Raw genomic sequence first — 27,657 nt, forward strand, 5'->3', positions numbered from 1 at the left:
ATTTCATTAATTTCGTACATTTCGTGGTGTTTTTTTTAGTGTTTTTGATTAATATATGACTTCTAGTATCGTTATATGTTGTGAATAATGAATATTACCTCGAGTTACAGTGTTTTAGTGAGCTTAGAAGGATGAAACAAAGTTGCACGATTAAATGAATTTAAAGTTCTTTGCAAGTGTTATTTTAATTCACCACAACATTTACTCGATAGCACGATCGCAAAGCAATTCTCTATACGTAAATTTAGTTTTATTCAATGTGAAATAATGGAAATATAACATCGAATTTGAAATCGCCGAAGTTTGTGATAAAAAGTCCCGTTTTGAGAAGTAAACAAGGAAGGCACAGAATATCACTAGCCAATCACGTACCGCGACGGTATCGCCCTCTGGGGAACGTGGAAGTCCGAATTGACACAATGATTGGTTGTTGAATATGACATGCCACCAATCGCATGCATTTATTCCAATTTCCACGTACGTTGTACGTTAGTTCAAAATGTTCACCTACATTTTTAAATGAAAAAAAAATTATATCCATGGTTTGGGTACTCGATATTTTTGAACACCCTGTATTTTATGTAGTTATAGGTAGGGAGGGTAGGAAAGGTACCTACGGTGGTATTATCAGTGAGAGTGATAAAACTCATAGAACGATAATGAATTTAAAACTTTACAAATTTGTTTCAAAGTGAAAACCTAGGCAGTGGGCACAAAGCAGGTGGAGCACCATTGAATGAAAAAAAGGTACAAACAGAAAAAAATAATACACAACGATTTTCCGATAAGGAAAACGTGTAACGTAAAAGACATTCGAAAAGAAAACGAATTGTACGTATTTTTATGCCAATGCCAGCCGCCTTTTAACCAAGTGGTCAACTCGGGTTTCGCAAAGTACACAAACGCCAGTCGTAAAAAAAAAAAAAGAAAAGAATAACAATCGTTAATATAGCATTGTGTGATTTCAGAATGAAATACACGATACCTGTATTCTTCGTACAAAGGCGGGCATAAAAATCCAATTGGTTAGAGGAGACACGCCTCAGCAGTACGGTGGAGGGAGGTAAGATATTATTTAGTAAAATACAAAGCATTCGGTCAAAGTTAGTTTCGCTAGTCTAGTCATTTACTTTCTGATACTTGTTGTAGATTTGACTGTTGTGGTTGCAGTGTATTAGTGTATGCGTGTCACGTTGTGCTCGAAGCTGTATTCGTTCGTAGTAGGAATTCGCGTCTTTGATCAAAGTGCTAATAATTAATCGTAACTTATTATACCGAGTGGAAGTCGAATCGAATTTCGTGCGCAAAAATGAGTGTATCCAGTTCGAACTACTCGTTTTCGTTATCACCGCCAACCGGTTTGGATAAAAATACTTCGATGTCGCCGGTAGATTCGCACGTGAAACGCCCCATGAATGCGTTTATGGTGTGGTCGCGTATACAACGTCGTAAAATCGCCGTAGAAAACCCCAAAATGCATAATTCCGAGATCTCCAAACGTCTAGGAGCTGAATGGAAGCTGTTGACGGAAAAGGAGAAATGTCCGTTTATCGACGAAGCCAAACGATTACGAATGCTGCACATGAAAGAGCATCCCGATTACAAGTATCGTCCCAGACGTAAGCCGAAAGTGCCCAGTCACATGAATGGTAAATCGTCGCATACAGATCCGGTAATTACGAGCTCGGTGCCGGTATCATCATCGTTCACATCGCTACCGATGCCAACGTATTTCCCGCACAGCGGAGGAGCACCTTCGAACCAGTTGGATAGCTTAGGAGCGGCTTATCCGATGCCTCCTTATTTTGGTCATCCTTTCGATCCGATACATATCAGTAAGCTCATGCAGTCTCAACATGCCGTCTCGCCCAGTGATGAAAGTTCCAAAGCTATTGCCGCATCTCTGTATTCACCATTTTATCCGACGCCGACCAGCACGGTGACCTCAGTAGCTCACGATAGATCGTATCAGAATTCCTTATCTTCGTTCGGTTCGCTGTTTCCTCATGGTCCGGCTGCGCCCCATCATCTTCTATATCAATCGGCCACCGCTAGAAGTCCGGATAGTTATATCAAAAGCGAAAATCACGACGATACCGAACCTCAATCGTCTACCCAATTAGACATCGATCCTTTGAGACGATCAGTGCCTGTCATGATGTATTAGTCAATTGGTAAATTCTAATGATTTTTCGATTTCGTCGAATATTGCTATCGTTTTCGACGTTTTAGTATTTTCGTTTTCGTTCTATTTTATTTTCTTTTTTTTTTCATTCAAGTTCCTCTTCGTTTTGTTCTCTTTATTATTTTAATTTTAGGTACGCAAAATTGTTACGTTTTTAAGTTTTTTCCTTTCTTTTATTATCTTTACGTTTGTATCGACTATAGGTACTGGACTATAAACGCATGCGTCCGACGAAATTACTTTCTCGACACTATTACCGGTTCAGATCGTAATTTTTCATTTTCACCCTATACGAGAAAACTTCGAAATTAATCATGTTTAAAATGAATTTTAGCTACGTGATGATATCGTTGTATATTCGTTATTGTTTTATCGAGTGTTCTGTATCGAAAATGTGTTCCATTTCACATTCGTTGTCTTTTAGTTAAATAGGTATAATTTCATTTTCAACCAAAATATTGATAAAAATTTTGCTTTTAAGTTAGTTTGCTTCGGTATGAAAACCATACGATAATTCTGTTTGAAAACTTGTACATAAATAGATATTTGTTTATTTTATGTGATATTAAGTTTCATAAGTTGAGTTACATTTTGTTTATTTTCTTTATATAATTCCAGTGCCATTTTGTTAATTAATTTGTTACGATTAATAAAATTTAGTTGGGATTTTCATTGGAAGTTTTTTCTTACTCAGTTTCTTTCCACGGTGTATTCAATTTTATTCTCATCGTTTGACGATGTTGGTTTAATGGTTTGAAATAAATGCTAGATTAATGAAAATGGCACAATTTTCACGTGATAAATTCCCATCTGATGTGCTGTTGAGATAGGTAGGTTGAAAGGTAAGTATTGAGTTGAGTGAATTTGAATCAGGTTGTTGTAATATAACGAGAAATCAAAGCACTTTCAGTGGCAAGAATTTATAAAAATTTATCAAATTTGATCGACTATGGTTGAGTAGTTGAAAAACTTACATCACGATAATTTGCATTCACGATTTTTCTGATCTTTAATAAATCATGATTAACTATCTACGAGAACTTTAGTCTTCGTTCAGGATAAAAAAAAAAGTACCTACATAAAACGATGAAATTTGGACGATTTATTACATTTTATTCTTGTAAAGTCAAATGGGATTTTCATTGGAAGTTTTTTCTTATAATTATTTGGTTTCTTTCCTCCGCATAACTATTCAATTTAATTTTATTCTCATCGTTTGACGATGTTGGTTTAATGGTTCGAAATGAATGCTGGATTAAAGCTAGATTAATGAAAATAATAGAATTTTCACATGATAAATTCGCATCTGATGTGCTGTTGAATCAGGTTGTTGTAATAACGAAAAATCAAAGCACTTTCAGCGGTAAGAATTTGTAAAAATTAATCAAATTTGATCGAGTTGGTTGAGTAGTTGGAAAACTTACATCACGATAATTTGCATTCATGAATTTTCTGATCTTTGATAAATCATGATTATCTACGAGAACTTTAGTCTTCGTTCAGGATAAAAAAAAGTAGTAAAACGATAAAATTTGGACGATTTATTACATTTTATTCTTGTAAAGTCAAAAGTGAGTATCACGTGAAAAAAAAACTCGTTACTGCACATGTAAGTATTAGGTAGGTATACAAATTTACCAACAAAAAATGAAAAATTACACTCGATTCTTGGAACATATAGATAGTCATATATTTTACAGTACTTATCATACATTACAATTTCTACATAAGTTAATCCCTTGAACTATTTTTAACTTTGAGATAACAAAACATGATAATTATTTTACAAAAAGAAAAACTACAAGAACTGATCCAGGAAAAAGCTAAAGTTGGGTATTAAAATCTCGATTATCTTAGCAACGTCGCTCACTCAACTTCCGGATTATTCTCAAAACCACAAAAGAAAGAGAATAGAGAATGGACCTGCAAGAATACAATAGAATGTATTACTTAATTTACCAGAAAAAAAGGCGATTCTGAAAAGAAAATTAGGTATGAAGTTAGTCTAAATTTAAAACAATAATTCTACGACGAACTCGACCTGTTATAGATAAGAGTCCCTGAGTCGCTAGAAAAGTGAAAACATACCTGTAGGTAGGTATTTTTAAAGTTGTCAAAAAAAGAGATAATAATGTGATTAAAGGCAATGTCAATTATGACAAACGCTGTTCAGGTTCTTCTTATCTGCACTTCACATTATCTGTAGAAATTCACCATTTTTTTTCGAAAACCAAAAGCATACTTCGAAGAAAATGAACGTACGAATAAGTACCTGTGGAAGTAAACAAACGAAATTAGATATCTTTGAAAGCTAAAAATACGCAAATTTTCAGACCAAACTTTAAAACAACATCAAAAAAAAAAATTATAAACCCACCAGTCCGCTTAGGTTGGTTTGCGAATTGCGATCACCTTCGGATTGCCATCTGCAATTAATCTGCGAACGAAACCGATCACTTCGGCTTTAATTGAAACCATTTTTGTATCTGGAGAATATCCAACATTTAGCAATTCCTTACGTATTCGATAACAACAGCAAGACCTAGGTAGACCAAAAACAAAATTTCTATTAGCAAAGCGTACTTCGAATGAATTAAACATTTACTTAAACGAATGAATAGGAAACCTGCGAAAGTTAACAAATGCAATTTCTTTCAAGACTAAAAACAGACAGATTTTCGGACCTAACCCTAAAAAATTACCTATCACGTTCAACGAATTTGAAACCTACCGACTATACCGCTGAAGCTAGGTCACTTTCGGACCACTGTCTGCATTCTGCGAACAAAACCGGTCACTTTTAGCTCGAACTGAAACTATTTGTCTTTGGAAATGGACCATCGTTATCAATTTCTTATTCGATAGCAACAGCAAAGCCTGAAACAAAAAGAAAATTCTATTATACCTAGCAAAGCACATTTCGAAAAAAAAAGGAACGAACGAATACACCTGTAAAAGTAACAAAAAACTAATTTATCATTCAAGGCTAAAAATTAGCAAATTATCAGATCTTACTCTGAAATACCTACCTAATTAAAATTTAACGAATTTGGAACCATCGGCCATCCGCTGAATCTGGTTCACTTTCGGACCACTGACTGCATTCTGCGAACAAAACCGGTCACTTTTGGCTCGAATTGAAACTATTTTGTCTCTGGAAATGGAAAATATCCACCATCATTATCAATTTCTTATTCGATAACAACAACGAAGCCTGAAACAAAAAGAAAATTCTATTATAGCAAAGCACATTTCGAAAAAAATGAACGAATACGTGTACAAGTAACCAACTAAATTATATTTCAAGGCTAAAAATAAGTAAATTATCAAACCTAACTCTGAGTCTCTGAAATAATTAAAATTTAACGATGAATTGGAACCATCGGTCATCCGCTGATGTTGGTCAGTCTTCGGACCATTTTCTGCAATCTGCGAACAAAACCGATCACTTTTGGTTTAAATTGAACTCATTCTACCAATGGGAAACATCATCTATCGTTAGCAATGCCTTATTCAATCACGACTGCGAAACCTGAATCCTGAAACAAAAATAAAATTTCTTGTAAGTAGGTATAGTTCAAACAATTCATTTAACGCAATGAGTAATCATCATAAAACCACTTCCTTTCAGCCTTTTATTCCAAACCGTCTCAACTAAAAGAACCCAACATAGTGAATTTTTTTAGCGACGCGACACTGTCGAAAAAAAAAACCATCGACCTGCTTTTCAAAGTCTCGGAATTTTCAAGGTATAATAAAACGAAAGAAAAAGATGCCCTAATATAAACGTCGAATTCATTGTACCTATCTACAGCAACGAACCAAAACAAAAAACGTGGTTCTTTTAGCAGCTATAAAACAATATATTCTCGCACAAAAGTTGACAACATGAATACCTATTGCGGCAAAAACTAAAGAAAAATAGATCCGAAGAGTCGAGGGTGTAGTATTCAAAAGGAAATCCAACCAACGTTCAAAGACACCTTCGATGAAACCGACAAAGTGAAATGGTCAAAGGTTGCGTAGAGTCAATGAAGGAGAATATTTCAATTTTAAAGAAATGAATGAGGTAGTAAAAAGTTAGATACAATAGCTGGTATGGTGGTTTTCGTAAAAGGAAGTAGTATTCATGGTATATCTACAAAAAATACGAAGAATTACATACGAACGAGCAAACAGTTTCGAGGTCGAAAACAGGTGAATGGTAAAAACGACGTGTAGGATCGTTGATATAAACGTATTCGTAATTGATATACCTACGTACAAATGCAGACAGGTATAACTTACACATGATACCTGTAATCGGTAATAGCCGGAAAAATCTGGTAAAAATGATGATAAATTTGCGCACGCGAGTGTAAAGTATATCGGATATTAGGAAATTCTTCTTATCGTCTGGCTCGATTGCAAGTCAAGGCAGGCTGCAGAGTTAAATTCTAGACAGCGGGGTTTTTCGATCATCACGAGCATGCGGTGATGGTGTAACGTAAAGTTATGCGGATTTGGTCTTATTGGTCGAATATAAAACGTGTTTGGATAATATTTAAACCACTTGGGAAAAGTATATATAAAAGGATAACCGACGTAGCCATTCAAAGAACAATACGTTGTGTCAACTTTGATAATGCAGGATATATGCCATTGTATGATATTGAAACCTATTGTCGATAATAGCCTTACAATATGGTACGGGATATGTCTGCAGAGTTTCTATTATCGCCGCTATTGTACCGCACAGATAATGCAATTGATACGAAAGTTTAAATAGCAGAAGCAGCCTCGAATTCAAGATAAAACGTCTCGTTTCTTTCTCATCATTGTTCGCCACTTAACGCAATTCAACTTTAATACTGTAATAACGCTTGTTTTTGTCGCTTAATTCGCTTTTTTAAAGACGTTTTTCCTACACCCAAGCTTTTATTCACAATACATCCCAACCCACAACAAGCCACATCCGACTATAATGCCTTCACAATAACGAAGCTACACCTAGAACATAAGATGAAGTTCCCAAATATGGCCACCTACCCTAAATAGTGTAGAGTGTAGGGATTTTGGTAAGATTGATAATTTGTAAGGTAAAGTTTAAAAATATACCTACTGCAATCATCGAAAATAGTTTCAACGAAAAAATTTCAAGCAAGTTGCAAAGCTATAAAATTTATTTCATATCTAATAACATGGAGTCGACTGGAAATGGTTTTAGGCCACTTTCTGGAGCCTCCAACAATTTTTTTGAAATTTCAGTTCTCAAAAAAACACAAAATCTGTCGAAATAAACTTGAACACCTACATATGAACGTATTCAATACAATTTCTTCAAAAAAAAAAAAAAAACAGTAATTTTAATAATCAGCAAAAAAAGTTTGAATAATAAATACCCAAAAAGTGATCAAAAAAGTAGTACAAAACGAAAGTAGTAAAATGTCATTTTAATACAGAAAAAAAATCACAAAAAATTGATCGAGACCTCAACAATCTTAGCAAAAAGTAAGACTTCTTGGAAATCATTGCTAAAAAAGGAACATAAGATATATTTTGCAACATTTTGATAAAAAATTAAAAAAATGAAATTTTTTGACAACTTATCTACTCAGAAAAAAAGTGAAATTTTGAGCAATTTTCGACAAAAAGCAAGACTTTCTGCATAATGGGTAGTTTTATAGCAATTTTTGGGCAAAAACGTGAAACTTTTTCGCTATTTTTAGCAAACAAATTGAGATTTATTGGCAAGTTTTAGTAAAAAAAAAAAAAAAATTAAAACTTTTGGTTATTACCTTGCCAGTTGCCATTACAGGAAAATATTAATGAATAAATGAAAGTCAACTATAAGCCGTCAACCGTCATAATTAAGGTATAAATAAATACTTACAGCACACATTACCTACCTCGATTATATACCTATAAGTTACTCTGTCGAATGTCGATTGCCACGCCATATATAGTTGATTAGCATTGTAGCAAATTAGCGAAATTTCCGCACACGTGAACATATTGTTTAATCGTCGTCTCCCCTTCGGAGTAAGTGTATCGTTTTAATTTGTCGACTTTACGAGTAGGTAATACGTATACGTATACTCTTGGAGTGTCGACAAATATATTGTATTGCGTGTAACTACATCATAAGAGAACCACGGTGGCGCAGCAGTTTTAAAACAATGACAACATCTGCTTCCATTCTTGCTCACTTTAAACAATAAAGTCTTATATTACTCGACTATACATATATATTCATAATAATGATTTATAGCACTCATTGTCGACTATGAAAAAGCTATTCTATACCTTGGTGACAAAATATACTAAAACTCTTTTGTTAGCCCTCGGCATACCGGAGCAATGCACAGAACACGCTCGGCGACTTTTGTAAAGAATTCTCTCGTTACTAACTTTTAAAATGTCGTTCATCCTCTCTCATTCTATCGCGTCCTTATACTGTTACCAATTCTACACTCTCTGTACTCGTCAACTTGCTCTCGAATTATTACTATTATTATTGTAGTATTTTTTTCATTCGACGAATGAATATTCAAACTTTTACATCATCCTATTTTTTTTTTAATTCGCAAGCTGTATTTGCGCGGATTATTAATCGTCGTTGAAATCTGAAACCGCGAGATTGTAGTTACGATGTGCATGATGAAGGTGAGGTAAATACTGAGGGATCCGATTAACGAGTAAATTTTCGCACAACGATGAGTTTGTTTTACACGACGAGGACGAAAGCGTTCGTTTCTATAAAGGGTTTATATACGATGTCGATTAACGCAGCTGTAATTAGGTTAGGGGTGGATTTGGACCGTAATAAATGAGTACAGTTTACGCCATATTATAACGCTTATTATACGGTTAATCGTCGCGTATAAATGTAATTATATATACTCGTACAGCGTGAGATTTTTATTACTTATATGACGAATGAGTGGGAAGATTTAAGCTTTAGTTATTCGTACTCGATGCGAGAATATTCGGAGTGTTTTGTTGGATAACTTTGCCATTGTGATTTGAAATTCAATGCGGTTTTAAGCCACAAACCCTAAAATAGAAAATAAAACACACTTCCCCTTTATTTATTAGTTGACGATTAAAGGTAAGATATTGTGAGGAAAAAACATCACAGTAAAAGACAGAATTACTTAGCGGCAGGTGAAGTCTATAACCAACTTCATTGACATATTCCATTGAAGCTCTGAGCTTTTTCATCTCAAGCGATCTGTAAAACATCATCTTTCAATTAAATCATTTGATGCAAAAAGATGTCAAAAATATTTTCAATATACCATAAAAATTATTATTGAAGTAACTATAGGTAAGCTAAATCAAATATCGTTGGCAGGACATGACTTCTTTTTTGGAAGATTTTCGTAGAAGGGGGATTAAAAACTTTACACGTTAGCTTTTTTACTTTTCCAATGTTTTTGAATATTCCAATGAGTTTTTTTAGAAGGGGAAGGAGACGTTAACAACACCGTTTCAAAAATTCCAATTTATTGGTTTTTCAAATTTTTGAACAACGTACCTACTTGATTAAAATTAAAAATATCTTCAATTCTCAAAAATTACTTCTGATGATGAGAAAAAGAATTGAATATTTTTTCGCCCAAGCGAAGCAAAGACTTGAGTATTATTTTTGAGGAATTTTTATGGTTTAGAACATCAAAACAATCATTTTTATTACACTTTTCCAAAAGATCAATTTTTAAAAATGCAATATTGTTTTTCAAAACCGACTTATTAGTCCACAACAGACTGAAAAAAAATAAAATTTGAAGAAAATTTCGGTTATTTGCCATTTACTATGCTAAATGAAAAGTTCTGAAAAGAAGTAGGACTTTGAACACAGTATTTCCAAAATTCTCTCTCAATATTATTGTGGAAAGTTTTTCAGATTTTACTCCCTTCCATTCCCAAAGCGTCTCTCAATATGTATTTGGAAGCATCGATGTCGCCAAATCAGTGTTTTTGTTCTCAAAGTGAAATAAAATGAAATCACTTTTTTCCCTTTTAATAATTTAAACATTAAATTAGGAAGAAATAAATTTTTAACAAAAAGTCGAATTTTTCAACTAGGTAAATACATAGACATATTTAGGATGTAACATTGCTTGAACTTTATTTTATAAAAATTTGAAAACACAACAAAGCAAAAATCGTACACAAGTTGAAGAATTTTCAGAAAGCAAGCACCTGATTATTCACAAAAATGGTAAAAAATTCATTTATTTTCAAAGTATTACATACTACGAGAAGTTAAGTAGGTACCTAAAATATGTAGAGCCAATTAAGTAGCGAAAATAATGGAAGTCGTAGCAGCCCATCCGTAAAAACAAGAAAATCCTTGAATAATTTAGGAAAATGTAAAAACTGTTTTCATTCCAGGTGCAAGTATCTGAAAAATTAAAAAAAAAAAGGAATACATTATAAATAATTAACTATAGAATTAAACAAATGGGCACAAAATAAAATTCGAAAAAACTCGAGTACCAAGGCCTAAAGCATGAAAATTATTAAGACTATTTTTTCGTGAATTTCGTAAATCATTTTTTCAAAACTGGATTTAAGGATTTTGTAAAATTTTCGGCTCATAAATAGGTTTTCTAACCGACAGAAAAATTTGAACAAGACAAAGCTAGATTGTAAGAGCTGCAACAAGCCAAAATTTCAAGTGCTAAAGGGCATTTTTCAATTATTAGTTAATTTTTGGAAAAATGATAAAAAAAAAACAAAAATTGGTCAAATTGACTTGGAAAGCTGAAATTTGAATTTTCAAGTGTTCCAATCGACTGAAAATAGTTTCGAACCGTTTTGAGTACCTATAGTTTTAGAATCTCCAGTAGATTTTTGCAAGTCTAAATTTCCATAAAATTTTACCAAATGAAGTTGGAAAACTAAAATTTACCCTATATACGTAATTTCAGCCATTTCAGGTCTTGTACTCAATTTTTTCAACAAAAAAAAACGATCTAATATCCAAAAAAATTTGAAAAAGTAACTTTAATAACTTATAAAATCATGCGCAAATCATTTCGATGTATGCACTTTCGTAGTAAAAATATCATAGAAAAAAAAGTTTTCATTGAATTTAATGCAAAAATAAATTAATAAATAACTAGACAAAACGTTCTAATTAGAATCTGATGAATGAAATTCGATTAAGACTTTTTCAGTTTTAAAAAGGAATTTTCGACAATTATTGCAAAAAAAAAATTGAAAATGTTTAGAAAAAAGGAGAGACTTCGTAGCAATTTTGTTAAAGGGCGAAACTTTTTTGCTACTTTGCAGGGCTGAATGCGAAATTAAGTAGGTATAATAATAATTTTAGCAAAAAGGAAGGCATTTTTAAAGTAAGTTTTCGCAAAATGGCGAACCTTTCTTGGAAATTTTTTTTAGCAAAAAAAGTGAGATTTTGGCAATTTGTGGCCTTTGTGGGATAAAAATGAGAATTTTTTGCAATATTGAGTAAAAAAAGCGAGACTAAACGGTTTGAAGCAGTTTCCAATCGATTCGGTGGGTCGAAAAATAAATAGACTAAAAACCAAATTTAAGCTTTCTAAATCAATTTGCCAAAATTTAGATTTTTCCCCATTTTCGGCCCATTTATCTTAATTTTAAAAATTTCATCATTGGCTGGCGATATGTATATTATTTTTATATGGTCTTTCAATCTAGTTTTGTCCAGTTCATAAAATTTTCTGCAAGCGTTAATACCCATCCGAGCCAGTGAAAATTACATGCAAAGTAAATTATTACTCAGTTGGCGGACGGAAATTTTGAAATCTTGACTTGAATTAGTATTTTTACCACACTTTGAACGCATTAAAGACTTAAAAATTAAAATAAATAAAAATCAAATCTTCTACGAATTTTTTCAACGTAAAGTAAGTTACTCTCGATTTTTTCGTTTCGAAGAAAAATCACTTCAACTCGACTGCTTAATTGATACTCACTCGATCCAACAATTGCCTTCATCAAATAACGAGAACCATCCAAAGTGCACCCTTCGGCAAAGAAACACGACCAAACACACGTCAATTAGGTATAACCTCAATTAGTAACGCGTTATACCAAGATTATCATCATCATACGAACAGCGAACAGGTATCGTAATATATTATGTACCTAGACAAACAAAAAGAAAAATTTACACAACAATTAAATTCACTAATAACGGCGACAAATTAAATGCAAAAATCCTGCATCACTAAAAATTACCACATTCAAAACATTAATTCGCCATTTATCACTGAAATGCCTACGGTACCTATAGGTAAGTACATAAAGCTAAATCCCAGCATACATAATCTTTTTTTTTGACTATTACACCTGATACATACCTACTTCGAATACTCGGAATAAATTACCATTTAAATTCGCAAATTTTTCTTACAACCCTTATATATACTTAGGCATCACAGGCAGTCAGGCACAGCGTAGGACCTAAGCATTGGCAAGTGGCACACTTTAAATGTCTAAAATTATTCATATCGTTATACCTTTTCATTCGTCAGAGTGAATTTAAATATCTATGTACCGCCGGGTGTATCGTTTGAAAAATGTAGGTAGATTTTACGACGACTACGTCGCCAGCCATGAGCCATGAGGCAGCAGCCACGCACCGTACCCATCGCTTTAATAATATCATTTCAAATGTACATTTAAATTCGACACAATATTAGTATGTACCTCTTCTACGACTACGACGAATGGAATCTACTTACATTTAAAAGATGCGTATGCCACCAGCATCAACATCAGCTTCACAGGGAGTTTAAATTATGCAACACGTGCCATATAAGTACTCACGGACGCGTAATAATCACGCGTATTTATCAATCGACGAGAATTAAACGCCTAGAACAAGAAGAAGAACATAACAAGGAAAAAATGTAAATATCTTTTTATACCATTATATGCCTATAATTACCTATATCTTAAAGGTTAATGATCTTTTTCATAAATGGTTCGTTTCAACTTTTAGGTATACAAAGGTATACGAAAGAAAAGGCATACACAGATACACGACGTATTTTTCAAGGTATTCTTTTTTCCTGGAACTTTTTGTTCGATACATTCTAAATGTCAAAGAACTTTGTTTTTTTCGTTTGTTCTTTTTGTTCGAAATTTTTGCTATTTAATTGCATAGGTGGATAGGTATAATAGATGACGGCCTTTTAGTGAGTTGTAAAACACGACGTTGATACACCTAAAACGACAGGTTTACGAGTCTATTTCGGGTACTATGACCTTTATCTATAGAATACACAGACATTTGCATCATTCTCGTCTGTCACTTTCTCGACCGATTTTTTTTCATCATTTGTTTTTGCAAAAAAATATAAAAGAAAAGGAAACACGAAGAAAAAAGAATACGTGCATATAATGACGTTTGAGGTTCCAGTTCGAACCGATGCCATGAGTCAATAACCTACTTTTTGTCTTTTTTTTTTTTTTTTGGCCGTTGATAGAATAGAGACTATTATTGTTGAAGGATGAATAGCTCTATTTTGCTAAACGATGATGGAGCACATTTGTTAGAACATTCTATCGTCCGCGCACAATCCAACCATCGGTTTTCCAACTGGTATCTCAATTAATGTAGGATCGATGATGTGTAAAAGGTTGTACCGGGATGGTTTATGATTCGGATCCACTTCTCAAGTTGAATGTGTAGCATACAGGATGTACAGGAAGTTTTCAATAATGCTGATGATTTTCGGCTGGATGACCACAGTGTACGATTTCTAGTAAATATCTGCACACATCTGAAACAGAAAATTTTTAGAATATGTATTGGTAACTGGTAAGTAACAAAAATGGGGAATAAAATCAAAACACGAACTTCAGATTTATTTTTTTTTAAATTAATGTTGATGACAAGAAATGAGTTTTCACTCAATAAAATACATTTAAGTAAGTATGAACAATACTAGGTACATCTAATCAAGTTAACTTGTGAAATGATTACAACGAATCATATCTAGGTACACATTTGCAACTGGTTTCATAATTGGGTTAGGGATAGGGAAGTTTTATCATAGACGAAACGAAATTCTATAAACAGGAACCTCAGCAGTATATTTATAAAATTCAAATAATCTTTCCCCTCTTCAAAAAAAAGTATCATTACTCCAAATAAAAATAAAAATTGATTATAAAAAAAAAAAAAAAAAAAAAAAAAAAAGAATGAAATACCTAATGAAGAAATTGAAAAAATGTTCACACGGATAGTAAAACAAATTGGTTTCAAATTGAAAATAAATTATTTATTCTGACTACTTACCTACTCATATTATTTTCCATGAATTCTGCCAACCTATACTCAAAACAACTGTCACTTCTGAGGTTTGGAGATCTGGTTCATGACTTCCATTAACCGTTGGACAAATCTTAGTAAACTTTCTGAGAGGAATATATGATTCTGTACAAAATATACTTCATGCCAGAAAAATTCAACTCTTCTACGATCGTAGAATACAAAACATTCATACCTACACACGAAAAAAAAAAACAAAAAACGTAAATTTTCAACTGAATGGAGAAGAGATGAAAGAAATTTCAACATAACATTAAAAAATTTCGTCAGCCATTTTTTTCCCTTTACAATAAGTAGTACCTCTCCTACAATTCCAAAAATCGCAAAAAAAAAAGGTTCTTTCTTCTCTTCACGTTGAATTGAATATTTACGGCTTCAAAAAATGGCTTTCTCTACGAATACATTGATAAAATGTGTAAAATATTTAAAACTGGAAAATTATAAAGTACGATGATTTGAAAATTAAATTTAAAAAAATTTAAAATTCAAAATTATTGAATTAAATAGTCATAATTCAACAAAAAATACCAATAATATACTAAAAAATTATACAAGTATGGCATAATGATATTATGGTTAAACTACTCGTATACTATACCTACGTAAATAAATAAATACCTACCGAATAAAAAATGGGTTTCAAAATAAATACATACAAATTGACCCATTAAAATTACGAGCAATAAGGTGCCTAACAAAATTTCTAAATGAAAAAGCACTAGTTTAGTAGGTATTTTATCAAACACTTCACAATTTTGAGAAGGGATCTGGGATTGTCACCAATACACATGTATCTAATCTATCTACCTTCAAAATAACAATCTCTCATTTTCAAAACTTTGAAAATTCTTACGAGCATTTTCATAACACTTTTTTATTTTTTTTTTTTAATGCAAATTAAAACTTGGAAAATTATTTCTAAAGAACTTTTTTCTGGCTCAGCCAACCAAGAGGTAGAATTTTTGAAGAATTTTCGATTTAAAACCAGGGATGAAAAGCTAGCCGAAAGCTTAAAGCCGAAAGCTGAAAGCCGAGCAGATTTTCGCACCAAGCCAAAAGCTAAAAGTTTGCAAGTTTCATTTTTTCCAAGCCAAAAGCTAGCCAAAAGTTTCATTTTTTTGGCTTTTTCAAAAGCTTTCATGCAGTATTGAATTCTCTAAATTCAGAAGAAACAAAAAAACAAAAAAAATTTCATACAATTTTATTTTAATGCGATTTAATGAAATAAAAAAAAAGAAAATAAGTCTAGCAATGAATATTCTCCACTATCACTAATATGAAATCAATGTACCTGGTCTAATTTTTAATCCCCCCTTTTTTTTGTAAATTGGTGGTGTATCAGCTAAAAGTTTAAAGTCAAAAGCTTAAAGCCAAAAGTTTGAAGCTAAAAGCTTAATGAAATATAGCTGAAAGCTGTTAAATTGAAAATATAAGGGAAAGCCATTGGAAGCCAAAAGTTTGGCTAAAGCAAGCTTTAAAGATCGAGATAGCCGAAAGCTAAAACCAAAAGTTTCAATTTTGAAATTTCAAGCTAAAAGCCAAAAGCTGAAGTTTCATTTTAAGGCTTTTCATCCCTGTTTAAAACATCAAAACAAACGTTTCTACTTTTTATTATTATGTACTTTTTCTCAACGTGGTATGTGTAAGTTTTTAGTTTTTTTTTAAAAAGCTGAAATTTTTTAAATTTTATTTTTTATACGCATTTAATTAGCTAAATAAAAAGTTCTGGAAAAGTTCAAGTTGCAAAACATCAGCAAAACAGTTAATTGCGAAAAAAAAACAACAAAAACTAAAAACTAAAACGTCAAATTTTAATTTAATTTTAAAAAATTAGCACGAAACAAAACATTTCAATTAAAATCTAACAATGAAACTAGACTTGGAAAATATCAACAAAAAGCAGGATTTTAAGCAATTATATTGGCAAAAAAATGATACATAGCCCTACGTAATTTTTGGAGAAAACGTAAGTTTTTCAAACAATTACTTTGGCATATGGGCAAAAAAACCAGACTTGAGAGCAATTTTTGGCAATTTTGACAGAACGCCAGAATGTTTTCTTATTTTCAACAGAATTCGATACTCTGACAATTTCAGAAAAAAGTACAACTTCTGGCAATTATTTATAAAAAAGTGACAGGTGCGTTTTCCCTGTATTTACCTATACAGAAAAAGACCAACTTTAATTGACAATAAAACGAGACTTTCCAGCAATTTTTGGTAATTTTTACAAGAGCCATGACTTTTTGCTATTTTTGACAGAAAACGACACTGATAATTTTAGCGAAAGGCAGACCTTTGTAGGCGAAATCGTAACATTGAAATGATAGTGCAGCCAATTGGGGAAAAAAGTGAAAAATGCAATGGGTACTTTCGCAATTCACTTATTGATTTCATCTATTTTTTTCCTATTTTTTTTTTTAATTATAGGTCAAAACTTTAGTTATATTGAATTTACTTACAATTTTTTTTCGAAGTGACTTTAGAAACCAAAAGTTACTTTTATAGTACCTTTATCAACTCAACGAGCCCTGAATTAAAAATGCATTAATTTTTAAAATTAAAATTACCTGTTAGAAAAATGAAAGAACATAAACAAGCCTGATAGAAATGAGATAAGATGAAAATAATGAACAAATTTTTAATTTTTAATGATCTACCTACGTATTTATATAGATTATATTATTTCACATCAATTTAATCGAATTTTCTCACGAGGTTCTCTGATTTCGTTCAAAAGAACTTAAAAGGGTCAAAAAATATCACTCGTCCACTTACCACACTATAATTAAATCATCGCCTTTATTTCCTCCGAAGTTGTTTAGTAGGCATAAATGAATGAATTCTTGAAATCTCAACTTCTAGCATGATTAAAAAGCTCTCACGATTTATCTCAACACATCAAAAAAATACTTACAGCATGGTTTTCATTTTTGCAGGTTGAGCTACGATTTCTCTTCATCTCTACCCTGATGATTCCCTTCCCATCACCAGAAAAATTCGATTGTGTATTATTTACGATATTTTTTATTCAGACTTTAACCCTACCTTCGCCGATAATCGTCCTGAATTTTGAAAAGCATTTTTTTTTAAATGCAAAAAATTGTGCCATAATATATCGCATCGTCGACATGCTTTCGTTGCTTCAGTTGAAGTTTATTTCAAATTTTTACTCACATTTATTTTTTCAGATCCCAATACATACTTAACTCCAGCAAATTTCATTAAAAAAAAAAAACAATGCTTACCTGGGTAATTAAGACCAGAAAATTTCAAGATAACATTCGAAAACTCAAAAAAAAAATTCTTTGCTTAGGTACCTACTGGAAGAAATTATAAAAATTCAAAATTAATTTTTTAAAATCAATATTTTTTTGGTTTTTGTTCTGAATAAGTAATAATCCTAGAGCAACTTTTGAAGGCAGATCAAACAAATGAAAATTCTACATCTTCAATTTCAGAGAAAAGTTTATGTGTAGGTATTTTATTTAAAATATTGCCACTTCAACCATACCTTCTCAATAAGCAACAGAAAAACTATTTAAATACAAAATAATTTCATTTTCAAAATTCATGTTAGTTTTTTCGACATTTTAAAGCCAAATTACTCGTAAGTACATACCATCTGATGAAAATGTAAGTATGTCAAATAGATTCTCAAACAGGTAGGTAGGTATCATGAATTTTTCAATTAATGACGACTTCATGAAATTATTCGTGGACGATACTCGTAAATAGGTAAGCATTACAAAAGTATACTAACAAATCAAGCGTCTGAAAATCCAGAGTTCTTGACTTTGACGTAAGTAGGTAATGAATAATCACTCAAGATTGTACCTAATTAATTTCGAATTGAAAACATACAGCGAGAATATCAGCCCCTTACCACAGGAAGAATTCTGAAACACCCTACAAACTAAGTAATAAATTATTTAAAATCTCTCACACATTCTTCCTATATACTCGAATCATTGACACCTATCGCCTATTGATTTGTATCCCAAATCTAGAGCATATTATAAAGGGGAGATGCAGGTATTACAGGTATCGTGAATCTCACATCTCGGATGATTTTTCACATCACAAAAATAGAGCAGGTAATTCTTTTTCAAACGTACATCAGACGAAGGAAACCATCACACCATTTGAGAAGAAAAAAAAAACACACCATAGAGTATCCTTACTCATCGTCGTGATTCGTTGGTCGACGAATAAATTTTTCTAATACGCCATTTCCATATTACACATTTCGGCGGCGGCAGTATGTACCTCGTACCAGCTACCAGCAACGACGACGACGACGCGGGCGGACGCTGTAGTGGTTTTTCTTATTTAAAATTTCGAATCTGATTATAAGGACAATTTAAAAGGTTAAAAAAGACAGAATACTACACAACAACAACAGTATAATAATAATAATAATTGTACAATTCAAGATAGTGTTAAACCAGTCGCGTATAACCGCCATTATTCATTATTATACCAAATAAATAATAAAAATAGATAAAAGTTCAAAAGGAAGCTATAATTTATGATTGTCGGTAGCGAGTTGGCTTTATACGCTTTGCTATAATTCACATTCTTTTCTTGCCAATGAACTATTTATGCGTTCAGTAATAAATCTGGTCGTTAGCGCGTATACTGGGCAATGGCAGCGCCATTCCAAATAACCGGATTTAATTTGTTGCACTTGATAAAAAAAAAAAAAAATGAAAAACAGCGCAACAGAAGTAGCCATATTATAACTTAATCGTTAATTGCACCTTTCTAGCTCTCGCGAACGTATAATTTATAAATTTTGTCACACTCGATCTATGCAGTATATAGTGGCACGAACCAAAGCAGAAGAGCAAAAAAAAAACGAAATAATCTTCGTATTAAGAATATCCGGCCATATAAGTAAAGTAATTTGTAATCGAGAAACATTCGTATATACCCACATTGCATAGAAAAAAAAAACATCCTCGTCTTAGCCGCATCTTTAGCCAAAAGTGGCTGCTTTATTTCAAAAACCGCATCTAATATGTCACTGGACACAAGAAGTGAAACATATTATTATCTATACATAAGGAAAAATAAAAAGGATTGTTTCGAAAAAAAAAAAAATAGGTATTATAAAAAGAGTAGAATCACCGGAGAGTTGCAGAATGACGAGCTATTCATGCGAGCATAACGCATATTGTTTGGAATGCGCTCTCCACGGATCGCGAGTAAAAGAAGCGAAATAAAATACAGAGAGAATAGCTCGATGAATAGGTACAATAAGAGTATGTGAATCCCGCTGCGGCACGCCGTTCTTCGAAAAATCACAAAAATAGAATGAAACAAGATTGCCATGTAAACGGTGTGAAAAAGCAAAATAGGCATTTATAACAATGCCTGTATCGGCGTACGAAGGTGGATTTTTGGTTAGCATTTTTAGCAGGTGTCCAGGTGCGAGTGCGATATCGCAACCAGGTAGGTTTCGTTCAAGGAAAAATTTTCTAATTTATGAACGATGGCGAGCAAAAGCGAGGTGGAGGTGAAATCGACACTTTGACAACTTTTTCTCATATCTGGAGATGCGTTGGATGGGATGCTCTCGAGCGATTGCTAACCTCTCAGGATATGTCGCGAAGCTCGTTAATTCCGGGTTGGCGAATTTTCGTTATTTCTTTGTCTTATTTTGGCTGCGAAAGGTTTTGAAACGGTGATTGAAACTGATAACGTTGGTAAGAAATATTTGCATGTGTAGGAACTTACTCGTGTTTTCGTCGAAGAGAGCTGACAATTAGAGATCAAGATCACTTTGCTAGATGTTCTCTGAATACCAATGGAGCCTCACGTTGTAGAATTGATGCTTTCTGAAACAAAAACACACATCACAGCATTGAAAAATACGAAAAATCTGAAACTACAAATTACAATTAACAGAAAATCGGGTACCTATCTTATCTACTATTAGACCCAGAGGAAGAAAAAAAAATTGAATTCGGAATTTCGAATCACAATTAAGTCAATTGATTTTAAGTTAAGTACGTCATAAAAAATTAGTTCCTTAGCAAGTAAACAAGTAAAGTATCTGAACTGGTCCAGAAACTTTGCACCCCCTCCCTCCACCCCTCCAAAATACACCACCAGCCAAAATTCAGGTTGTAAAATTCATTAATAAATATTTGACGAATTTTTTAGTAGGATACCTATATTTAATCTTGACTTATGAAAAAAATTAAAATTTGATCAAACTGACACAACAAACTGAAATTTGGTTTGTGTTTCATTTTTGATCTCTCGAGTCAATTTCTCACGGTTTTGAATTATCTATTCTGGAGCCTCCGACGGATTTTTGGATTCCTCAGTTAAGAAAAAAAACATCGCAAGAAGGGTGAAAATGAAATTTAGCAACTGCCTATTTAATTAACTCAGAATGTCAACTTTAATTTTCAAAAATCTCCCATTTTCTTCAATTTTGATGAAAAACAAATCCCAGAATTGAGCGTTGCTCGGCGAAAAGATTAAGAACAAACTTGAAAAATCTGAAAATGACAAGAATGATTTTGTTAGAAGAGAGAGCACTAAAAAACGAAGAATTGTAAAGGACCTCTCTGAACTGCCTAGTGTTAGTACAAGCTCATGCTCAATGATCAATCCTTTTCCTTTTACTCTGAAAAGGCAGCGAAAAATTAATAAATTTTTAGAAGGCTACGAGTGTTTTTAATCGAGCTGATGTATTGTATTATCGACTGTATTTGTTATTTTTGTTTAGTTTTGAGACAGAAGTTCATTGTTTTTATTTTTATTCAATGATGTTGAATTGTCCCGGTTTCTAATGATAACCGATTGACTTTTTATTTAGTTAGTGATATTGAATTTTCTATTTTTACTCCTTCTTTCTTTGTCTCTTTTCAAAATTTTAAATAAGTTATGTAAATTATATTTTTCATTCATTGACTGTGTTCATTGTATTTTTTGTAATTTACGAAGTTGTTGATTGTTTTTATTTTGCTTAATGACATAATGACATTGAATTGTTCATGAAGTACTTTTTTTTTTTTTTTTTTTTGTTAAATTCAACAGAGAAATTCTCTCTATTTTTTCTTAGTTGGATGTTGATGTACTGATCTGAATAAATACAGCTACAAAGTCCTTACTTTATTTTATTTCTTAAAAATATGGTACCTACCTCTACCTACCTATACCTGTTTGTTTGCAACATTTCAGCTTTGAATTTGCATTTTTACTTTCAATCTAAGGGTGGAGGATAATAATTTAGGCACTGGTTTAAATCCAAACACTTTCTCCAGTAAGTATTTTTGAGGGAAAAAAAATCATCAGAATTTGATGCAGGCTCTAGAATGGTACGAAAACATCATCAATCGACTTGAGGGGTTTAAAATAAGCTGCAAACAAAATTTCAGCTGTTTTTCTTCATGTACCTACTCGCGAACGACGAATTTTTCATTTTTTTGAAAATAATCACTGGAGAAAATTTTGGATTTGAACCAGCAGAAAAAGATTTTGAAAATACGTGCCTAAATCAATCCAAAGTGTGGTAAACATGAAAAATTTGAGTTTATAGGAGCTCAATTTCATTTTCGCCCTATTTTTACAGCTTTTTTTTCAAAAAATGAAAATCTAAAAATCCGCTGAAGGCCCCAGAACGTTTCAAACCATTACTGGTTGAATCAAGAAGTCGAAAATATAGTAAAAAATAAATTTCAACCTTTCGTGTCAATTTAATCAAATTTATTTTTTTTCTCATAAGAAATGGGCCTTTGAATTTTTAAAAATAGAAAGAAGGAGTTAATCGAAGAGCTGAAGTACTTGCCTTGATAAAAAGAAAAGACGTCAATAACTCCGATAAATATTGAAATGAATCTCTGAAACTAAAGAAAAAATCAAATTCAATAAAACTTAAAAAGCTTGCGTTGTTGAACTATTTTAAATGATTCAAATGTGATCAATTCTATGTAGTGAAATATTGAGTCTTATTTTTTGAGTTTTTCATATCAATTTTCAAATTTCCAACTTCTCAACTCTTATAAGCGATGTTGTTTTATTTTAATTATGAATTGTGATTGTTTCTTGAGTTCTGTAGTAGCCTATCACGATTATGTATTGATTTCTTCTACAGGATGCACGGAAATATCGTGAACCCCTGTGAGAATTCTCAATTTGCTAATATAGGTATTAGGTTGCCAGCACTGAATGTGATGTTTATTTGATTTTTTTTAAGGTGGAATGATAACGGTTTTTAAAAATGAACGACTTTTATTAATTTATTAAATTAAATAATTGTGAAGTTTTTAATTATTTGTTTATTTTAAATTGCATGTCCCTGTCTGTGAAGAACTAAAGAGAATTGGCGTGAAATTGAATGGTGTTTTGTTTTTGTTTTTTTGATTAAATGTAATTTCAAAGTATATTAATGTAGATGGCTGCAGATAATATGAGACACAAATTCATCATAGATCTTGGAAAGAAACCTCATTTAGGCTACAAAGCAATCCAACAGGCAATGGCAGAGGCCAATCCACACATACCACCACCATCATTGGGCTTTATATGTAAAGAAAACGATTGATCGCTACAAAAACTTTGGTTTTTTGGATGACCGACGTCGCGTTGTTTCAATACTGGGCATCCAAGAACCAAATTCTTCATCACACAGTACTACAGGCTGTTGAGGAAAATCTGCATAAGTATATCTTCGAGGCAAATTGCTACAAAGTACAAACTGTGTGATTTCAAAATCAATGGTGTTGACAGATTGATGTAATTTACCACGTAATTTAGATATTTAGCAAATAGGTATTAAAATAGCATTAAACATAACAGGTAATTTTAAATAGTTTTTATCTGTTGCAGTAAGTAATCAACTTTGTTTTGTTTGATTTTTTATCCAATCTTTTTTTGACTATTTACTTTCAATGTTAGACATAAAATAAAGTCATAAGGTGCACAAGATGCAAGAATTACATGCAGGTAATACTGCACAACGCCTTGGGTTCTGTAATGAAATGTTGCAGAGATTAGCTGCTGATAACAATTTCCACTGGAAAATAGCATTTACTGACGAATCATCATACACATTGAAAAAGGCTCCAAATGTCCAGAATACAAGATACTGGTCAGCAGCAAACAAATATAAAATCATTTAAGTGGAGTATGAATGATACTAGGTGAATACAGTGAGGTTTCAAGATATGATATCAATTTCCCCTGGAAAATAGCATTTACTGACGAATCATCATACACGTTGAAAAAGGCCCTAAATGTCCAGAATACAAGATACTGGTCAGCAGCAAACGAATATGAAATCATTTAAGTGGAGTATGAATGATACTATGTCAATATAGTGAGGTTATTCAAGGTATATACTTACTTCTCCTTTTTTCTATCTCTTTAGTGCCGCTAGAATCGGTCATTTTTTTCATTGTTGTTTCTGTTTTTTGTTTTACTTATATTTGTTTTATTATTTGCATTTTATTTTATTTTTTAATTTTTCAAATTTGTTGCCTTTTTTCAGTTATTTTAGAATACGATGTTTATTATTAATAGTAGATTAGAAGTGTACCTATACTTTACCTATCTATAAATAAAAATTGTTTGAGAATTAATCAACTGAACCATACATTTTCTCATTATTTATTACTTTTTCAGTTTTTCATTACCTACATTCTTCTCAACATAGCTGCATTAACTTCAGACTGAATTATATTTACAGGAGTTCGAATTACATTGAGCTACCTCATGAGCTGCTCATCCTGTTCTTGCAGAGCTTCCAAAGCATCTTAGTCTCAAAAGTCCGACAGATCACCCAAATTATGTAAGACACAAAGTGCGTGCATAGATTCTATTCTACTTGCCTGATGGGATGATGTAATTTCAACAACTAAGTATTCGAAACTGATCAAAGAAATGGTTTCAATGATTTCCACTGAGGAGGAGCTTGCAACAACTACAGTGTCAGGACTCAGGACACAAGGTCAGAACTTGAGGGGGGAGTGGCCATTCAGTGGTTCCATGTCCTTTTTTTTCAAGTAGGTACCTATAATATGATGTAAATGCCGATCAATTTTTTGAGCTATGTACAAGCGACAAAGAATTCGTTTGATCCGGGAACTTTGCAACTAAAATTCGCCTATCATAGACCTTTTCCAATGAGTATAGCAAAAAAAAGGATCTATTATTGCTCCTGAAGAAAAAAATTAATACCTCAACTCTATGAAGATTTTTATAAATCTCTTGCCTCTTCAAGCAATGTAAAAGATACGGCTCCCTGGATTGATGAAGAAGAAGAGGAAGAAACAGTAACGGTAGAATTGCAGCTCGATATTGAATTTTGAAAAGTTAACCTATTAATCATTTTTTTATGTAATTTAAGTTGCTTTTTGTGTTCATTCAAAATGAAATAAAGTCGTGATCACGTGAATATTATTGGAGTTTTAACGTTAAATGATTTTTATCTCAGGTGAACTTTATCCATTATTTCCAAATCATTTCGCGTTAAATCCATATCATCATCATTTTTTGCTTTTATTTCCCTGATAAATACCTCAACAGTATTAAGTATCTCATTTATTTCCATTGTGTATCTGAAATACACGCAGGTAATTGTTACTCCCCACGAGATGTGACGTCACAAATCAGCCCCCATGGCCTTTTCAACAGTAGGTGGTGTGGCACAAACTCATAGTATTCGAGTCAATGAACAAAAAAAGTCATTATGACAAACTGCCTATCTTCAAAATCAAAGGCGCAAACACAATTTGAAAATACAAAATTTTCAAAATCTAGTTGCCCAGTTTGGAAATTTTGAATCGAGTCTATCCCTTCAATTTTGAGGACAGACAATTTGTCATAATAACATTTTTCGTTTGTGCACTCGAGTATTATGGATTATGGGCATCATTTGAATGATTTAAACATATCTTCATTTTTGACAATTCTTTCAAAATGAGTGAATTTCGAGTTTTGCGAAGCACGTAGCTCATTCAATTCGCAAGGTATGCAACCAGTCGTAATAGCTTTTTTTTGTTCGTCTTCTTGAGTACTATCCAAAGTACATAGAATTTTGGCAACATCCTCTTCCAATTCTCGTAGCCAATTTTTCGGCGATGAAACAAATAACAACAGTGATCGAATGACATGTATTCGATATTTGTTGATCATTTGTAGTAGGTAAATCTTCAACTTCTCATCTCATTGAGAAACTCTCCTACAAATTTTCCTTCCACGTTCCATGTAAGATCATGGTAAGAGTAAGAGGAGGAGGTGGCGGAGAAGGAGGAGGGAGGGAAGAAATGGAACATATAGTTCGCGTTCAATACATCAAAACCATATTAATTAGGCCTACTCGCTTGTCCAAGTTCCCAACAATACGTACCTAGACCTACATGATTTCATCCATCACCTTTTTCCAATCCCACTCCTTCAATTAGTTCAACATTTCTCGGAGCACAAATAAGTACATTCGATACTCTCCTGCTTGTAAAACACGTCACGGTCGAAACAAACCACTAAAGTGGACGAAATTCATCGAATAGAAAACTCACTTTACCAAACAGTACCCATTCATTGAACATGCTTTCCAAGCGTAATGTTTCAATTACTCCGATAAAAATGGGTGCAAGCGAGACACGAAGAGGAGGGGAATAAATCAACAAGTTTTTCAAAGAACTGTATCCATCCACAGACCTGTAAATAATTCAATCATACGTTACACTTCGATTTTTTTTTGAAAATAAATCCAAACCTAATGCATAAAATTGATACCGCAAATGCACCCATGTTCATTATTCATATTCAATCGAACCGAAAATCGTAAATTCAAAGGCTCACAGCCAGAGCACAAAAAAATGGTGAATATTTTTTTGTACGCTACCAAACACGCTTTGATGCGTAAAACAAAACAAGAGGACATGATGTAAACAAGAATGGTTTGGTACCTTTTTTGCAGGAGGGACATTTCGCTTTTATCACCAGCAGTAGATCACGCTGATGTAAATGAAAAAGGACATCGGTTCGGATGTTTTTCTATATATGTATAAGGTGAAGACGAGCGGTATGTAACAATAACTTGTGTGTATTTGATAGACGAGGTACTACTCGTATAGGCAGAGCAGAGCGTGGAGAAAAGTGAAAAACTGAAGAAGCCGACGACGACTACGACTATACACGTTGTCTTTGTGCCAGTATTCAAAGATTCTTTATACTCTTTAAGGATAAACGCAGCTGTTCCATACAAATTCCTATAATATATGTTAATTAAACACAAATACAAAGTCCCCGAAGTTTCTTTTATACGAGGCTCGAAAATAAAAAAGGGAAGTATAAAGAAAAAATACCCGCCTACAAAGAAATTCCAAACAATGCAAACGTGTTACCTATCATACGGTAGCGTATAACTTCAAACACGTCACAAAAGGGCTTTGGTGGTGGCCTTTGTACCGATGCCACCAAGGTAACAATACTTCTTAACTACTATATGGCTTTCGAATCTAATCCCTCTCTTTCATACCTATGTACCAAACTTATCTATACTCTCTTTGGTGTTGTTTTACCAGTACAGTGTCCATTTACCTACTCATTGTACTCGTTTGTTTTTTCTCCTATGCTCTCTGTAGGTACTGTGTAAACGTACTAATATTATGGATTAAAAATGCCTATATACCTAATGCACCTATCTGTCAAGCTTTTGAAAATACTGTCCTTATATCAAAGACTCGACAGACCAAAAAGACATCAATGGTACCACTATAATGATAAAATCATCCCCTTTCCTCACTCTCTTTTTTTTATGTACACTCGGAGTTTATTTATTCATCGTTTTATACATATGTATGTACTACAATAAATACTCGAGCAAGTATTTGGATATAACTGGCCTATAACTTTGGGTACCTATGGAAAATTTTCAATAAAAAAATTCCGCACCTATGCTATTATGTGCCAGCTTTACACACACAATAGACAAAAATTGATAATATTTTTCGATAAAACGGCGAAAGTATTTAAATTGCGAAAGCGTGCGCTCGAAGCGTCGTCGTGCTTCTTTAAATATGTAAACAGCGAAATGGAGCGTTCGAAATAGACGACGAATATTGTTTGGTAAAAAAGTGCCAATGTGGAAAAAAGATTCGATATACTGGTATTGTGTGTCGCTATTCGAAATCGT

General features: G+C 32.7%; 2 protein-coding genes and 2 long non-coding RNA genes across 6 annotated transcripts in view; 1 reads left to right on the plus strand and 3 right to left on the minus strand.

The window, feature by feature from the left end:
• Positions 1-865: 865 nt before the first annotated feature.
• On the plus strand, positions 866-2,857 carry LOC135833277 (transcription factor sox-3-like). Its single transcript, XM_065346998.1, has 2 exons — positions 866-1,063; positions 1,150-2,857. The coding sequence occupies exon 2, from the start codon at positions 1,310-1,312 to the stop codon at positions 2,165-2,167; it is 858 nt and encodes a 285-aa protein (XP_065203070.1). The 5' UTR covers positions 866-1,063; positions 1,150-1,309; the 3' UTR covers positions 2,168-2,857.
• An 871-nt stretch (positions 2,858-3,728) lies between these two features.
• Positions 3,729-8,598, minus strand: LOC135833278 (uncharacterized). 2 transcript variants are annotated; one of them, XR_010556437.1, is made up of 7 exons: positions 8,074-8,598; positions 5,523-5,724; positions 5,215-5,399; positions 4,917-5,062; positions 4,563-4,727; positions 4,274-4,457; positions 3,729-4,108 (listed from the first exon to the last, which is right to left on the minus strand). It is a non-coding gene; the product is annotated as an uncharacterized LOC135833278 (long non-coding RNA). The 2 variants fall into 2 exon arrangements; XR_010556436.1 differs by having other exon boundaries at positions 5,518-5,724.
• A 1,620-nt stretch (positions 8,599-10,218) lies between these two features.
• LOC135833279 (uncharacterized) lies at positions 10,219-16,150 on the minus strand. Of its 2 annotated transcripts, XR_010556439.1 has the most exons (6): positions 14,466-16,150; positions 13,811-13,947; positions 12,904-13,036; positions 12,679-12,812; positions 12,133-12,304; positions 10,219-10,574 (listed from the first exon to the last, which is right to left on the minus strand). It is a non-coding gene; the product is annotated as an uncharacterized LOC135833279 (long non-coding RNA). The 2 variants fall into 2 exon arrangements; XR_010556438.1 differs by lacking the exon at positions 12,679-12,812 and having other exon boundaries at positions 14,466-16,145.
• A 3,222-nt stretch (positions 16,151-19,372) lies between these two features.
• Positions 19,373-27,657, minus strand: part of LOC135833287 (uncharacterized) — a 263,254-nt gene continuing 254,969 nt past the window's right edge. Inside the window, exons 3-4 of the transcript XR_010556441.1 lie at positions 20,241-20,341; positions 19,373-20,167 (exon numbers count right to left, since the gene is read on the minus strand). The gene's annotated coding sequence lies outside the window, so the exon portion shown is untranslated. The remainder of the gene's footprint in view (positions 20,168-20,240; positions 20,342-27,657) is intronic.

This window comes from Planococcus citri, chromosome 1, assembly GCF_950023065.1.
Source record: "Planococcus citri chromosome 1, ihPlaCitr1.1, whole genome shotgun sequence".
Taxonomy (NCBI): domain Eukaryota; kingdom Metazoa; phylum Arthropoda; class Insecta; order Hemiptera; family Pseudococcidae; genus Planococcus; species Planococcus citri.

Bases quoted from the DNA above. Each gene is read 5' to 3' on its own strand.
- LOC135833277 (XM_065346998.1), top strand. From the start codon at position 1,310: ATGAGTGTATCCAGTTCGAACTACTCGTTTTCGTTATCACCGCCAACC.